At 54.0% G+C, this 16,656-nt stretch overlaps 1 protein-coding gene and 1 long non-coding RNA gene across 8 annotated transcripts in view; one reads left to right on the forward strand and one right to left on the reverse strand.

The window, feature by feature from the left end:
* Positions 1-70: 70 nt before the first annotated feature.
* On the forward strand, positions 71-3,337 carry LOC108583273. Its single transcript, XR_004180323.1, has 3 exons — positions 71-561; positions 2,476-2,674; positions 2,991-3,337. It is a non-coding gene; the product is annotated as an uncharacterized LOC108583273 (long non-coding RNA).
* Positions 3,338-5,025: 1,688 nt separating this feature from the next.
* Positions 5,026-16,656, reverse strand: part of WDR62 (WD repeat domain 62) — a 51,648-nt gene continuing 40,017 nt past the window's right edge. For 5 of the 7 annotated variants that reach the window (XM_031659606.1, XM_031659604.1, XM_031659607.1 and 2 more), the window contains 12 exons: positions 13,690-13,742; positions 10,527-10,745; positions 9,264-9,391; positions 8,822-8,925; positions 8,365-8,475; positions 7,988-8,125; positions 7,279-7,393; positions 7,058-7,184; positions 6,925-6,976; positions 6,150-6,788; positions 5,459-5,616; positions 5,026-5,366 (listed from right to left, as the gene is read on the reverse strand). In XM_031659606.1, the coding sequence (XP_031515466.1) occupies positions 5,106-5,366; positions 5,459-5,616; positions 6,150-6,788; positions 6,925-6,976; positions 7,058-7,184; positions 7,279-7,393; positions 7,988-8,125; positions 8,365-8,475; positions 8,822-8,925; positions 9,264-9,391; positions 10,527-10,745; positions 13,690-13,742 (2,105 nt within the window). In that variant the 3' untranslated portion in view covers positions 5,026-5,105. The remainder of the gene's footprint in view (positions 5,367-5,458; positions 5,617-6,149; positions 6,789-6,924; positions 6,977-7,057; positions 7,185-7,278; positions 7,394-7,987; positions 8,126-8,364; positions 8,476-8,821; positions 8,926-9,263; positions 9,392-10,526; positions 10,746-13,689; positions 13,743-16,656) is intronic. The other 2 variants (XM_031659605.1, XM_031659603.1) reach the window with 1 other exon arrangement.

Genomic DNA, 16,656 nt, shown 5'->3' on the forward strand with positions numbered 1-16,656 from the left:
CTGGGCGACACAGCGAGACTCTGTCTCAAAAAAAAAAAAAAAAAATTTTTTTTGTAGAGGCAGAGTCTTGCTGTGTTGCCTAGCGCTGGTCTCAAAATCCTGAGCTCAAACTGTCTGCCTGCCTTGGCCTCCCAAAGTGTTGGGATTACAGGAGTGAGCCACCGCATCCTGCCGAGGAACCCCTCCTATGGGCAAGCATCCAGGCCTCAGTTGGGTCATCTGCAAAATGGGGTTTCAGGTGGTATCTCCATTTTGCAATTGTTGGCTTTCCTGCAGCCCTGACTGGGATGCCTGGCACAGGCCTGAGAGCTCAGGACCCAGGAGCTGTCCTGATGGTATTGCTATGGGGAGGCCAAGGGTAGATGTGGGGGTACAAGCAGGGGGAGAGTTGCAGTGAAAGATGAACTGTTTTCCTTCCAGGGGCCCAGTTCTCCAGGAACTCTCTCAGTCCTGTTCTGCCCTGCTCTGTGGCCTAGGAGGTGGACTGGGAGGCGGGGTCACCTGGGCTTCTATGCAGTCTGGCTTCCAGTAGGATTTGGACAATGGGGTGCCTTGCAGGGGGTGAGTAAAGTCAGGGTGTTGATTCTCACTCCCTCCTGTGTGGGAGTCAGGGCCACAGCTCCCTCAGCACTACCCTCTCCCTGGGATTTGCCCTTTTGGGTTCTTGTTCCTTCTGTTTGTACCTTGTGGCCTGGGGGTGGTAACAGTTCCCGTGGTGTCAGTCCTGGGGTTCTGCACCAGTCCCAGTGGTTTCCCAGTCCCTGCTGCTCCTTTGCAAACGATCCCTTGGTTAAACTCTTTGGAATATCCCATCTAAGCATGCTGTCATCTTCCTGCTGGGACCCTGTCAACTCCCAAACCGCATGCATACACACACTCCACCACCGGCAATGGCTTCTTAACCAGGTGGTTTGTCCGAGGAGAAAGTATGGTCCTTCCAGGACAGAGGCTGGCATTTGGAAGAGGGAAGTGGCAGACATGCTGGATCCTCTCTGATTACCAGCCCACTTGCCTTTCTTGCTGAGAGAACCTCTTTGTTTGAGCCGCAACATGCCCAGGACAGGAGAGATGGTCCAAGCACATCAAAGCAATCTCCATTCCTGTTGCCTGGGACTCATCTGACCCCAGATGAAGACTCCCAGGAGACCCCTGGGAGAGATCTGCATTTCTTTTCTGCTGCCCTAGAGGGCGCCCTGCTCTGTGCCAGGCCACCCAGCAGCTGGGACCAATAACTTGGGCCTCTGACCCTCATGGAATTACCCTTCCTTCCAATCTGTATCATAGTAGAGCCTTCCGCTCCAAGGAGTAAACGTCTGGAGCCCAAGCTGGAGGGACGTTGGTTACTCTTGATGTCATTGTGCACCTGGCCTCTTCCTCTCCTGCTGTCACCCTCTGTGAGCCCCCTGCACTCCACCTCTAACCTCAGCCTCCCCATAGCAGTACTATCGGGACAGCTCCTAGGTCCTGCGCTTCCAGGCCTGTGCCAGGCCCCCCAGTCAGGGCTGCAGGAAAGCCAACAATTGCAAAATGGAGACACCACCTGAGGGTGTGCTGCTGGGTGCCACAGCAGCCGTGTTGCAACCATGAGGCCATAAGCTGGAGACTGAAGCTTGCTCACAGAGGATGATAGAGCAGGAGAGGAAGAGGCCAGGTGCATGATGACATCAAGGGTAACCAACATCCCTCCATCTTGGGCCCTGAAAGCCAGGCATTGGCGAGTAGCGGTGGCTCAAGCCTGTAATCTAGCACTTTGGGAGGCGGGCAGGCCCGAGGATCACAAGGTCAGGAGATCCGAGACCATCCTGGCTAACACAGTGAAACCCGTCTCTACTAAAAAAAATACAAAAACTAGCGAACAGGTGGCGCCTATGATCCCAGCCACTCGAGGAGGTTGAGGCAGAGAATGGTAAAATCCGGGGCCCGGAGCTTGCAGTGAGCGAGATCCGGCCACTGCACTCCAGCCTGGGCGACAGAGCGAGACTCCGCCTCAAAAAAAGAAAGCCAGGCATTTACTCCTTGGAGCGGAAGGCTTTACTATGATACAGGTTGGAAGGAAGGGTGATTCCATGAGCGACAGAGGCCCGAGGTGGTCTCCTGGGTGTCCGGGGCATAGGGGGCTGGACACCAAGCTTTGCCCAGGGATGTTGGGCAAGGTTTTGGGCAATGGTGGCCGAACTAGGCAGGTGGGCCTGGGCCTAGGCAGGTGGTCCAAGTTCTGGACCACCTGGACTCCCTGAGGCAAGGAGTCATGAGAAATAAGCAACACTGGACATCCCCCCAAACATTAAGAGCAGAGATTTAGAAACAAACCCCAAAAAACAAAACACTGTTCTGGATGTTTCTTGGACTTAAATGTCATGAAGCAACAAGGCCCTGCCTGGTAGGGCCCTGCTCCTCCTCACACCTCATCTCCTGCCCTCCCATTGCTCACTCCATTCGAGCTGTCCTGGCTTTGCCCCTCTTCCTTCCACACAGATCACGTGTGGCTGTCCCTGGGCCCGTGCACTGGCTGTGCTGTCAGCCTGGACATGTTCCTGATATGTCCTCTATCAAGCTTCAGCCCAAATGTCACCTCGGAAAGTCCTTCCCTGACCCTTCACCAGCAATGGATCTCCCCAGCCTACCTAGAATTATGCAGAGCTCTAATTCCTGCATCTGTTTCCCTGTATAGAAGGTAAGTGGCCATGAGGGCAGGTGCAATGCCTGATGTTCCTTCCATTACAGTGCCCGGCACCTGGGTGCGAACTGGAAGGATTTTTTTTTTTTGAGACTTGCTCTGTCACCCAGGCTGGAGTATAATGATGGCGTGATCTCAGCTCACTGCAACCTCTGCCTCCTGGGTTCGAGCGATTCTCCTGCCTCAACCTCCTGAGTAGCTGGGACTACACGTGTGCACCACCACACCCCAGCTAATTTTTGTATTTTTAGTAGAGATGGGGAGATGGGGTTTCGCCACATTGGCCAGACTGATCTCGAACTCCTGACCTCAGGTGATCCGCCCATGTTGGCCTCCCAAAGTGTTCGGATTACAGGCGTAAGCCACTGCGCCCGGCAGAATGTTTTGCACTGCAAGATTGGTCCTGATGTGTGTCATGTCATGGAAACAGAGAACCATGTCCTCATGTTGAAGGGTCCAGCTCTGCCACCAGGCAAATTTAGGTGAGTCTCAGCTGTGTGAGCCTGGCCGAGCAGGGAAGTGCTCAGAGCATGGTGGGGGAGTAGGGTTTAGGCAAGCCCCTGCTGGCTTCCTTCCTATAGTGACTTGGGACATTGGGAATGTCTGTGTTTACACAAGAGTGGCTTTTTTTTTTTTTTTTTTTTTTTTTTGAGATGTAGTTTTGCTCGTCACCCAGGCTGGAGTACAATGGTGCAATTCTGGCTCACTGCAACCCCCGCCTCCCAGGTTTAAGCGATTCTCCTTGACTCAGCCACCCAAGTAGCCAGGATTACAGGCGCCCGCCACCACACCTGACTAATTTTTGTATTTTTAGTAGAGACGGGGTTTCACCATGTTGGCCAGGCTGGTCTAGAACTCATGACCTCAGGTGATCCACCCACCTCGGCTTCCCAAAGTGCTGGGATTACAGGCGTGAGCCACCGCACACAGCCAAGAGTGGCTTTTTTAGCAGACACTCCATGTGGCCAGATGCCTGCTGCCTGGGGTAGCTGGTACCAGTGCCGGGAGCTCATGGAATGTAGAACTCCTGAAGGGGAAGCAGTTATCGGTCCCAGCTGCTGGTGGCCTGGGCCTGCCGCCAGGATCATACAGTGGGCAAGCCTGCCTAGGTTTCTTGTTTTACTTTGTTTTGTTTAAAGAGACGGAGTTTTGGCCAGGTGCGGTGGCTCACGCCTGTAATCCCAGCACTTTGGGAGGCAAAGGTGGGTATATCACCCAAGGTCAGGAGTTCGAGACCAGTCTGGCCAACATGGCAAAACCCCATCTCTACTAAAAATACAAAAATCAGCTGGGTATGGTGGTGGGCGCCTGTAATCCCAGCTACTTGGGAGGCTGAGGCAGGAGAATCGCTTGAACCTGGGAGGCAGAGTTTGCAGTGAGCCGAGATCACACCACTGCACTCTAGCCTGGGTGACAGAGCAAGATTCCATCTCAAAAACAAAAATAAATAAAGAAATGGGGTTTCACCAAGTTTCCCAGGCTGGTCTCAAACTCCTGGCCTCAAGCGATCCTCCCACCTCAGCCTCCTGAGTAGCCAGGATTGTAAGTGCAGGCCACCATACCCAGCTTGGGCAAGCCTGTTCATGGGTCCTCAGTTTCCCCTGTTGCAGATGGGGACACCACCACCCTGGACCTTGTGGGATCTACTGTGGCCTTGGCCCAGAGGCCCTGAGCTGTGATGTGGCAAAGCATGGGCTGCTGGGCAAGGTAGGCACATGGTGATCACAGCAGCCCTAGTGAGTTCTCAGGCACTGGCAGGGGGCAGGTAAGAGGGAGGGCTGGCTCCTCCCTGGGGCACAACTGGGCCCCAGTGGGTGAGCACCCCACATTGATCTGTGGCAGCTCTGTGGGCAGTGTGGGAGGACTAGCCCTGATCATGGCTGCAGTTCCTGAACTTCTTTTTTTTTTTTTTTTTTTTTTTTTTTTTTTTTTTTTTTTTGAGACTGAGTCTCGCGCTGTCGCCCAGGCTGGAGTGCAGTGGCGCGATCTCGGCTCACTGCAAGCTCCGCCTCCCGGGTTCACGCCATTCTCCTGCCTCAGCCTCCTGAGTAGCTGGGACTACAGGCGCCCACCACCGCGCCCGGCTAATTTTTTGTATTTTTAGTAGAGACGGGGTTTCACTGTGGTCTCGATCTCCTGACCTTGTGATCCGCCCGCCTCGGCCTCCCAAAGTGCTGGGATTACAGGCGTGAGCCACCGCGCCTGGCAGTTCCTGAACTTCTTGGGAATGCTGGTCCCATGCTCTCCACTGACAGACACAAGTCCTCTGGGCATCACCCTCTACCCTCTCTCCCTGCTTCCACCTGAAGAGGGCTTTGTGGATAGGCCCAAACAGACACCAGGAAGCATTCCTCCAAGTTGTCAGTTTATTCGCTTAAAATACCTAAGTCCTTAGAAGCAGCAGGGCTGCGGTGGAGGGGCTGCACCCTCAGTGTCCCCGTGCCTTCCTCCGCACAGCCTGCACCAGCAGCTCCGAGTAGTGTTCCAGCAGGGCCTGCAGGTCTGGGCTGGCCAGAGGGCACAGCGTCGGTGGGGAGGGGGGTCCTGGGCTGGGCAGGGTCTGGGCTGGGGCCACACTGGTCCCCACCAAGCATTCGGCCTCCAGCTGACTGTGGATCCACAGGAAAGTAGAGACCAGCTCAGTCCGTGCCTGCTGCTGCCTGGTGTCCACCTGGCCACTGGAGATCAACTGCAAGGGATGCCAGCCTTGTCAGGGGCCAACAAGGCCAGGCGGTCCCAAGAGACCCCTCAACCCTTTCCCGACTCTGGGGTTTGGCTCACCACACGGTAAAGGTCGAGGGCTTCTTGGAAGGTGGTCTGCAGCCTGTGCAAGATGTTCCCCACCCTGTTCAGCTCAAGGGGGGACGGGGGCAGGGCTTCAGCCGGCACCCAGGGCTCACTCCAGCGGGCAGGGCTGCCCTGGAATAGACCGAGTGCACCTGAGGTAGAGAGGAGGCAATGAGCAAGACGAGCTGCATTCCATTGGTGTGAGCTGCCAGGGTGGCTGGGTGGACTCCATGCTGTCCTTCTGTCTGGAACTCTTCTCTGGGTCCCCAAGGCTCCCTCCCCTTCCCTCCCACAGGTCTCTGCTCCAATGCATCCTCCTCCCTGAAGCCTCTTCTCATCCTCTGGTTTGTAATCCAACCCGTCCCCACCCTGCACTCCCTCGCCCTCCTCTGTCCCTCCTGAGCATATGTCACTTCGTGATACATATGACGGGTTCCGTAAAGGTTTAGTCTGGGCATTGCCCCTAATGAAGATGTCAATTCTCTGTTTTGTCTACCACCATGTCCCATGTCCCAGGGTCTAGCACAAAGCCCAACATGTAATGCTTATTAAATATTTAAGTTAGTGAACGAATAAATGAATGGCACAGTTCCTGTGGGCAGGTCAAGTGTCCATTTTTGAAGCTGAGCCAACTAGCACACAGGATGAACTTAGGGGACAGTCCTTGCTCCAGGGCTGTACTCACCAGAAGTGGGCTCCAGGAGGGAGGCAGTGCCGCCAGGGACGCCAGGCCCGGCCTCTGGAAGCTGGGGGCTACTAGGGTGGGCAGGAAGGCCAGGGGACTCAGGAGCTGGGAGACTTGGGCGAAAGGCAGAGCCATGGAGCCTCAGGGTGCTCTCATCCATGGGGCTAGGGGCTGGGAAGCTCACTGCTGGGATGGTGACGCCAGGCTGGGCATCCACGGGGGGCAGCAGGAGCCCGTTACAGACACTTGACAGGGTCAGTCTCAGGTTGGCCCGGGCCTCGTGGTTGCCCCAGGAATGCAGGGCAGGCTCTTGGCCCTCACTGCCCAAATTGGGTGTTGCTGCAGCGGTGATGGCCTGAAGCTCCTGGCCCAGAGAGGCCAGTTCCCCAACAGACGATGGCCTACGGAGGGGCTGGGCCAGCGTGGCCACGATAGGGCCCTCGCTGTCACCGACGGAGATGCTGCGTGATATCCTGGCATGGGAGCTGGCAGTGGCCTCCATGTAGGAACAGGTGGAGGGGGTGTGGACACCCTGAGCCAGGCCTGGGGTGGACGCAGATGTGGGCGTTGGGAGCTTCCTGTCTGTGGGCAGCACGGAGGAGGCAGGGACACAGGACGCCAGGCTTGTAAGGCAGGGGGCTGTAACGAAAGCAGATGGCACTGACTCCCCCACACAGAGCTGACAGCTAGGGCCCCCCTGGCCCCACAGCTCGGCTGGACATCCAGCCGCTTGCCGAGAAACCCAGGGTTGTCCGTCTGGGACTGGGGCACTCACGTGGTGGGCGCCAGGCCTCCAGGGTCTCTTCAGCCTTCCCCGCAGCGAGGACCTGCAGGCACAGCTCTGAGGTGAGGACAAGACCTCGGGGTTCCCAGCCCCGTGCCCTGAGGGAGGTGGCTCTAATACTCACGTGGGTCCCGTCTGGGGAGGCATAGCCAGTATCTGCTCTGGGCTGGCTTCCAACTTGGTCCATGGGCTTGACCTCTGGAGACTTCACAAGGTGCTGGGTTGCCCGGGGAGGGAGGGTGTGGGTGAACCTGTAGGAAGGAGAGCAGGGAGAATGATTCTCATTCAGCCTGCTCCGAGGCAGTCAAGGAGCCAGAGGGTGGGCTGTGCTTGGCCAGCTTCTACCTGGATGCCTTCTGGAGGCTTGAGAGGAACTGCGTGGAGATGCTCAGGCGTGGGTTGAAGAAGTACTCCTCAGCTTCAGAGGCCTCCACGTCTCCCAGAGCTGCGGGGAAGAGCTCTAGGGGAACATCCCGAGGTGACCCTCATAACCCTTCCCGCCAAGCAGCCCCAGCCCCAGGCCAGCCAACAGCCCAGTGGGGCAATCCCTAGAAACCCTTATGTGCAGACACAGGGTACAAGCAGGGGCAGTGGGCGAGGAGGCATCGTGAGGCTCAGGTCAAGAGTGAAGCAGCAGGCCGGGCACGGTGGCTCAACTATAATCCCAGCACTTTGGGAGGCCAAGGCGGGTGGGTCACCTGAGGCCAGGAGTTCGAGACCAGTCTGGCCAACATGGTGAAACCTCGTCTCTACTAAAAATACAAAAAATCAGCAAGGCTTGGTGGTGTGCGCCTGTAATCCCAGCTACTCAGGAGGCTGAGGCAGGAGAATCGCTTGAACCGGGGAGTTGGAGGTTGCAGTGAGCTGAGATTGCGCCACTGCACTCCAGCCTGGGCAACAGAGTGAGACTCCGTCTCAAAAAAAAAAAAAAAAACGGAGCAGGTGTTCTCCACTCACCCTCACGGCCCTGCTGGGGAGCTGACTCCAGGGACACCAATGCTGTGCCCAGGCTGCACAGATGGCCTTGGCAGGTGCGGGTGAGGCAGGGTCCTACCTCTGCAGGGGGACTCAGTCAGTGTCTCGAAGTGGTGGCGGAGGAACTTCTCCTGCTCCGGAGTCTGGGGTAGGGAGCTGCTGGGGACGCTGGGTCCCTCGGGCAGGGACAGCTCATCTTCTGTGGGACCTGCGCATCCTGACAGGGAAGGAGGGGAGGGACAAGAGGAGCCAACACCATGAGTCACAGCAGACGCCACCTGAAATGGAGAAAGCAGGCCCCACCCATCCCTGCCCTGTTGCCTGCAGGCTGAGAAGCAGGGATCCCCATCTTCCAGGCTCAGTGGGCTCCAAGTGCAGGGCCTGTGCTTAAACACTGTGACTGGCCCTAAGCCAGGCCCGAGCAGCGAGTCCCCTGTGTGTCTGGCCCCTGCTTACCTGGAAAATGGGGTAGCAACGTGGCAAACCGAGGGGCGGGATCAGGTGGCGGAGCTGGGGAGTGGACGGCCGCGAAGCTGCACTCCAAGTCGGCCTCTGATTCCCCTGAGTCTGAAGGAGACAGCTGGGGTCAGGAGCCCACAGCCTGACCATTCAGGTGAGCCAGGGCCAGGGCTATGCTTCCCTGGGCTCAGTTTCCCCATCTGGAGGAGGGATGATAAAAGCACCCACCCACCATTTTATGAATGAGGGAAGTTCCACATCAAGGAGGTGGCAGAGCTGGGCTCTCAACTGTAGGCAGCTGGGCCCAGAATCCTCAGGCAGCAGCAGGGACCACATGTGTCTTCCTCGACAGACTCTGAGCTTCAGTACTGGGTCAAAGTCACCATCGGTGCCCAGAAAGGGGCCTGGCTGAATGCACAGACTGTCACAGGGTCCCTGCCTTTCCTGCACTCACCCTCAGGCGGGCTCTGGTCCTTTGGGCTGTCGGAGGACACCCTGAGGTAGGAGTCGCCCTGCTGGTCTCCAGGCCTGGCCTCCGTCTCCTTCCCACAATACTGGCTGCAGTGCCAGTGGGGGCAGAGAGGGAACAAGGACTTCAGCTGGAGACTCAATAGCCAGCCCCACCTGGAGCCCCTAGGCACCCGTACCCGCTGCTCCTGTAGGAGCACTGCCTCAGCCTCTCCGCCTCCTCCAAATGTCCCCTCCTTCCCCCAGGTCAGGCCCTCCTGTACCCCACCTGAAACCAAGGAACTAAGGCTGGGCTCCTGCCCCATCCAGGCCACAACTGTCCCCACTCCCACAAGCCCACTGGGAAGGCAAAGAACAGTTCTTCCAGGGTGCAGCTATCAGCTGGGGCTTCCTCCAACTAAAGCTCCCTTGGTAGAAAGGACACCCACCTGTCTGTCCCTGTGACTGTCACTTCTGCCTCCAGAGAGTAGAGGATGAGCTCACTGGCCTCAGATGATTCCCTCTGTTGAGGGAGGAAGGAGGGGTGCCCCCGGCCAGCTTCCTGGGGACTCTCTGACTATGGGGAAGACAGCACAGCCACTCTGAAGCAGCCATGGCTGGGGCCACTGTTACGCCAGGAACCATGGCTGGCTGCTGGAGGCTGTGACCCAGGGCCTGTGCCACGCACTCTGCTCACAACCAGCTTGTCCTGGGCTGCCCCTGCGTTATCAGTCCCTTTATAGATGAGGAAGAGGTGTGGCACCAAAAATAGGAGGTCCAACCCTCTACGTGTCTATTTATATGAAGTTCAATAATAGGAAACCCAGTCCTTGGTTAGAGGTCAGAATACTGGTTATCCTGGTGCAGGGACCTGACTGGGAGGGGCAGAAACCTTCTAGGAGGTAGAACACACTCCAGATTTTACCCAGGGTAGTGGACACATATGAATTACACAGATAGTTCATCAACCTGTATACCTAAAATCTGTGCATGTTACTGGATGTATATTATACCCCAATAAAGATGACAAATTACAGGATAGGATAAAAAGCAATTTTGTTTGGAAAATAGTAGAGTAAGAGCTAAAGTTGCACAGGCACCTCTAAGAGCCCAGGCCCTATGCTTCAGCATGGATTCCTGTAAAAGCCCTCTGGGGCAGAAGAGATTGTTACTACCATTTAAAAGTTTTTTTTTTAAAAAAGAAAAGAAAACAAAACAAAAAAATTTAAAAAATATTTTTGTAGAGGTGGGATTTTGCTATGTTGCCCAGGCTGGCCTTGAACTCAAGTGATCGTTAAGTAATCCTCCTGCCTTGGCCTCCCCAAATGCTGGGATTAGAGGTGTTAGTCACTGCCCCGGCCCCATTATGACTACTTTTTAGATGACTGAAGCCCAGAGAGGTAAGCCTCTTACTCAAGGTCACACAACAGGAATGGGTAGGGTCAGGGCTCCATCTACCTAAATGTCCCCCACTTGGGTACAAGCCTGCTCTAGCATCCAAGCTCTTAACCCCCAAGTGACTCACTTTCCAACGACTCCCTGTCTGCCCTGGGAAGTCTTGCTGTGCAACAGTCCTGGGGCTCACCCTTCTACCCTTCACCACCTCACGTAATCCTCCCTGCCCCCATGGAGTGGGAGTCAGCCTGAGGCGCCAGGCCCTGGGGCCGTCACAGTGCCAGGGCTACAGACCAGGCTGGGGTGGAAGTGCGTACCTCACTCAGCAGGCTGGCCAGGCTTTGTGGCTCCAGTGAATCCAGAATGGAGTTCTCCAGACTCTCGGGCTTCATGGGGGTAAAGTAGCAATCCAGGTCCTGGGCATCCAGGATGGTCTTGAGGGGCTCTTGGCCAGCCCGCTCTGCCCAACGGCCGTGGGGCTGGTAGCTGCGCTTGGCATGGAAGGCCGAGCCATCTGCCACATCATCGTCCCCTAGCTTGAAGGATATGGGACAGTCAGGCACCCGGCTGAGTGCTCACTCACTGCAGACATTTCACACAGCCAATCCGGGCTCCTGGCTTTCAATACTATTCAGAAACAACTTCCAGGTACGTATCTCCAGCATGAACCTTTCTCTTTTTTTTTTTTTTTTTTTTGTTGTTGTTTTTGAGATGAAGTCTTGCTCTGTCTCCTAGGCTGGAGTGCAGTGGTGTGACCTTGGCTCACTGCAACCTCCGCCTCCCAGTTTCAAGCAATTCTCCTGTCACAGCCTCCAGAGCAGCTGGGATTACAGGTGCCCACCACCACGCCTGGCTAATTTTTGTATTTTTAGTAGAGATGGGGTTTTGCCATTTTGGCCAGGCTGGTCTCAAACTGCTGACCTTAAGTGATCCGCCCTCCTCGGCCCAAAGTGCTGGGATTACAGGCATGAGCCACTGTGCCCAGCCCATTTTGTTGGTTTTTGGTAGAGGTGGACTCTCACTATGTTGCCCAGGCTGGTCTCAAACCCCTGGGCTCAAGCAATCCTGCTTCGGCCTCCCAAAGTGCTGGGAATGCCCAGCTGGGATTCATGAACTTTTCTCTGAAACCTCAGAATTGCACATGCGATTGCTCTACATCTCTGTATGGATGTCTGGTAGGTATTTCAAAGTTAACATGCTGACAACTCAGCTCCTCATTTCCTCCACACAAACCTGCTCCTCCTAAAGCTTCCCCTGTTTCAGTTGTTTTTTCCAGTTGTTCAGGTCCCAACCTTGGGATCATCCTTCATTCACCTCTCTTACTCTGTCTCTTATAATCCACATTGTCTTTCTCTTTTCTTTTTCTTTCTTTTCTTTTTTTTTTTTGATACAGAGTCTCACTCTGTCGCCAGGTTGGAGTGCAGTGGCGTGACGTCGGTTCACTGCAACCTCCGCCTCCTGGGTTCAAGTGATTCTCCTGCCTCAGCCTCCTGAGAAGTTGGGACTACAGGCATGCACCACCATGACCAACTAATTTTTGTATTTTTAGTAGAGACCGGGTTTTACCATGTTGGCCAGGATGGTCTCAATCTCTTGACCTCGGATTACACCCGCCTCGGCCTCCCAAAGTGCCGGGATTACAGGCATGAGCGACGGCACCGGCCTCTTTTTTTTTTTTTAAGAGACAAGGTCTTGCTCTGCTGTCCAAGCTGGAGTGCAGTAGCACAATCGCTGCAGCCTCCAACTCCTGGGCTGAAGCAATCCTCCTGCCTCAGGCCCCTGAGTAGCTGGGACTATGGATGTGCACCACTATGCCTGGCTATTTTTTTTTTTTTTTGAGACAGAGTCTTGCTCTGTTGCCCAGGCTGGAGTGCAGTGGCGCGATCTTGGCTCACTGCAAGCTCCGCCTCCTGGGTTCATGCCATTCTCCTGCCTCAGCCTCCCGAGTAGCTGGGACTACAGGCACCCACTGCCATGCCTGGCTAATTTTTTGTATTTTTAGTAGAGACAGGGTTTCACCGTATTAGCCAGGATGGTCTTGACCTCCTGACCTCATGATCTGCCCGCCTCAGCCTCCCAAAGTGCTAGGATTACGGGTGTGAGCCACCGTGCCCAGCCATGCCTGGCTATTTTTAATTTTTTGTAGAGATGGGGGTCTCATTATGTTGCCTAAGCTGGTCTTGAGCTCCTGGCGTCGTGGCCTTTACACGTATAGGCTGTTATGGCTAGAACATTCGTCCCAGTATCTTCCTGTCTCACTTGTTTCAACTCTGATCAAATATCATTTTCCCAATGAGGCCTTTCCTGTGTACTTAAAACTGCCACCCCCCAACACTCCTTATATTCTCTATTTTAATTTTTTTTATGAGACAAGGTCTTGGCTCTGTTGCCCAGGCTGGAGTGCTGTGGTGCCATCTCAGTTCCCTGCAGCCTCGACTTCCCTGGCCCAAGCAATCTTCCCACTTCAGCCTCCTGAATAGCCGGGACTACAGGTATGCACCACCACGCTTGGCTAATTTTTAAATTTTTTGTAGAGATGGGGTCTCACTATGTTGCTCAGGCTGGTCTTGAACTCCTGGGCTCAAGCGATCTACCTGCCTTGGCCTCCCAAAGTGCTGGGATCACAGGTGTGAACCACCGTGCTGGGCCCCTGTTCTTATTCTCTTTTTTGAGACAGGATCTCACTCTGTTGCCTAGGCTGGAGTCCAGTGGTGCCATCTCGGTTCCCTACAGCCTCAACCTCCTGGGCTCAAATGATCCTCCCACCTCAGTTTCCTGAGTAGCTGGGACCACAGAGACGCATCAGTGCACCTGGCTGACGTATTTTCCTTCTTGATTCTTTTTTTTTTTTTTTTTGAGATGGAGTCTGGCTCTGTTGCCCAGGCTGGAGTGCAGTGGCCGGATCTCAGCTCACTGCAAGCTCTGCCTCCCGGGTTTACGCCATTCTCCTGCCTCAGCCTCCCGAGTAGCTGGGACTACAGGCGCCTGCCACCTTGCCTGGCTAGTTTTTTGTATGTTTTAGTAGAGACGGGGTTTCACCAGGTTAGCCAGGATGGTCTCAATCTCCTGACCTCGTGATCCACCCGTCTCGGCCTCCCAAAGTGCTGGGATTACAGGCTTGAGCCACCGCGCCCGGCCTCCTTCTTGATTCTTTTCCCTCCATAGCACTTATCAGCACCCAACATACTACGTCACTTACTTATTTAATGGGGACACTGTTACTCACCCACACAGGCAAGTGAGCCTGTGAAGGGAGAGGCTTTTGTTTCCCTTGTTCACTGTTGTGTCCCTGACATCCAGAACAATGCCTGGCACAGGGCACTGATCATGAACAAAGAGCTGTCTCACTGAGCCTGGAAGGATGACAGGGCTTCTCCAGAGAAAAGAGGGACATGGAAAGGAAAAAGGGCTTCCAGAAGGCAGAGCCGGGGAGGCGTTTCCTCTGCCAGCCCCTGAGCAACCCTCTCCCTGAAGACTTACCAGCCGCTTTGCCCACAGTGGCAGCTTGCCGTTGGTTAGCAGGCATCGAGGATCTGGAGAGAGACACACAGAATCCATGAAAAGAGGACAAACATCCCAACAAACAGGCCACACACATAACCGGGCAGTCCCCAAAGAGGCAACACCACAACCCAGGGGTCAGAAGGCTCAACAGCACTGGCTGTCAGGGAAATGCAAACTTAAACCATGGGACATGGTATTTGACTCACAAGACTGACCAAGGTGACAAAGCTTAATACTACCAAAGGATGGCAGGAAAAGTGTGGGGACAACGGAGAGCCTAATGCAATGCAGGGTGGAGCAGTACCGGGTTTGGAGAACTCTGGGGTTCTCTTTTTTTTTCTTGAGACAGAGTCTCGCTCTGTCACCCAGGCTGGAGTGTGGTGGCGCGATCTCGGCTCACTGGAAGCTCCGCCTCCTGGGTTCATGCCATTCTCCTGCCTCAGCCTCCCAAGTAGCTGGGACTACAGGCGCCCGCCACCATGCCCGGCTATTTTTTTTTTTTTTGAGACGGAGTCTTGCTCTGTCGCCCAGGCTGGAGTACAGTGGCATGCTCTCGGCTCACTGCAAGCTCCGCCTCCTGTTCATGCCATTCTCCTGCCTCAGCCTCCCGAGTAGCTGGGACTACAGGCATCCGCCACAACACCTGGCTAATTTTTTGTATTTTCAGTAGAGACGGGGTTTCACCATGTTAGCCAGGATGGTCTCGATCTCCTGACCTCGTGATCCACCCGCCTCGGCCTCCCAAAGTGCTGGGATTATAGGCGTGAGCCACCACGCCCGGCTGCCCGGCTAATTTTTTCTTTTTTTTGTATTTTTAGTAGAGACGGGTTTTCAATGTGTTAGCCAGGATGGTCTCAATCTCCTGACCTTGTGATCCGCCCACCTCAGCCTCCCAAAGTGCTAGGATTACAGGCATGTGCCATTGCACCTGGCTGGGGTTCTCTTTTAAAATAAAGGCCAGGCATACTGACTCAAGCCTGTAATCCCAGCACTTTGAGAGGTTGAGGTGGGAGGATACTTGAGGCCAGGAGTTCAAGACCAGCCTGGGCAACACAGTGAGACCTTTTCTCTACACACACCATGCCCAACACACACATATTTAGTTGGGTGTGGTAGGTTGAGCCTGTGGTCCCACCGACTCACAGGCTGAGGAGGGAAAATTGCTTGAGCCCAGGAGGTCAAGGCTACAGTGAGCCATGATCGTGCTATTGCACTCCAACCTGGGCAACAAAAAAAGTGAAATAAAATAATAAAACAACTTTATAAAAGTAAAAATAACCCCCGGATCCAGCGGTGCTACTCCTCAGACTCTGTCCTGGAGAAATCCTCACATTTCAAGGAGGCCTAGGAGTGGTCTCCATCTCCATAGCCTCATTAAGAGTGATGTGAAATCAAGAAACCTAAATGGCCACCTGCAGGGGAATAACTTAAAATTTCGGAGGCCTCTGCTTTGTATTCACCAATATTCAGGTAGATGAGAGACTTTGCAGAGGAAAAAGATTTCGGACAATATCCGCAACAGAATTCAATTTATTTTTACTTATTCATTTATTTTTTGAGACGGAGTCTTGCTTTGTCACCCAGGCTGGAGTGCAGTGGCACAATCTCAGCTCACTGCAACCTCCACTTCCCAGGTTCAATAATTCTCCTGTCTCAGTTTCCCAAGTAGCTAGGATTACTGGCGCACGCCATCACGCCCAACTAATTTTTGTATTTTAAGCGGAGACGGGGTTTCACCATATTGGCCAGGCTGGTCTCGAACTCCTGACCTCAGGTGATCCACCTGCCTTGGCCTCCCAGGGTGCTGGGATTACAGGCGTGAGTCACCGCACCCAGCCTCAAATACATTTTTGATGCCTGATCAGGTGGTGTGAGTGGATGAAGCTGACTACAGTCTGCCCTCAGAAGTGATCACATGCTCAGATGTGGACAGCTACAGCAATTGGCTCAGAAGTGGGTACACCAGTCATACCAGGAATGTGAGTCAACTCTGCTTGAGCTACTATAGGAAAGAGGTGTTCTATTCTCTATGGAGTTTTATAAGCCTGTAGTTACTGGGGGTATCTTTTCCCCTAGTAAAGGAAGAGTCTGTCCGTCAGCAAAGCCAACATGAAGAAAAGCAGAGCCAAAAGATACAAAAAAAAAGCTTCCTTTTATCATCTGTCTATCTGGATCCAGCCATGCTGAAAGCTAATCCTCTCCAATTTTCAGGCACCAAAAAATTCTCTTCCTGACTTAAGCCTGGTTGCTTTTATACTGAAAGAGTCTTGACTGATATGATTATTGAGTTTCTTTCTTTTTCTACAGACAGGGTCTCACTCTATTGTTCAGGCTGGAGTGCAGTGGGGTGATCATAGCTCACTATAACCTGGAATTCCTGGGCTCAAGCAATCTTTCTGCCTCAGCCTTCCAGGTAGCTGGCAATATAGGTGTGCACCACCAGGCCCAGCTAATTTTTTTCTTTTTGTAGGAACGGGGTCTTGGTATGTGCCAGGCTGGTCTCAAACTCCTGGCCTCAAGTGATCCTCCTGCCTCAGCCTCCCATGTAGTTGGGACTACAGATGTGTGCCACTATGCCCAGCTAATTTCTTTTTTTAAATTTTTTTTGCATAGGTGGGCTCTCGTTATGTTACCCAGGCTGGTCTCGATCTCCTGGTCTCAAGTGACCCTCCCATTTCAGCTTCCCAAAGTGCTAAAATTCCAGGTGTGAGCCACCACACTAAGCCTTATTACTGAGTGTTATTTATTTTATTTATATTATTATTATTTTTGAGACAGAGTCTTGCTCTGTCACCCAGGCTGGAGTACAGTGGCACAGTGCCACTGCACAGTGGCTCACTGCAACCTCTGCGTCCCAGGTTCAAGCAGTTTTCCTGTCTCAGCCTCCCTAGTAGCTGTACTACAGTTGCACACGCCACCACGCCTGGCTAATTTTTGTATTTT

Source organism: Papio anubis, chromosome 20 (assembly GCF_008728515.1).
Source record: "Papio anubis isolate 15944 chromosome 20, Panubis1.0, whole genome shotgun sequence".
NCBI lineage: Eukaryota > Metazoa > Chordata > Mammalia > Primates > Cercopithecidae > Papio > Papio anubis.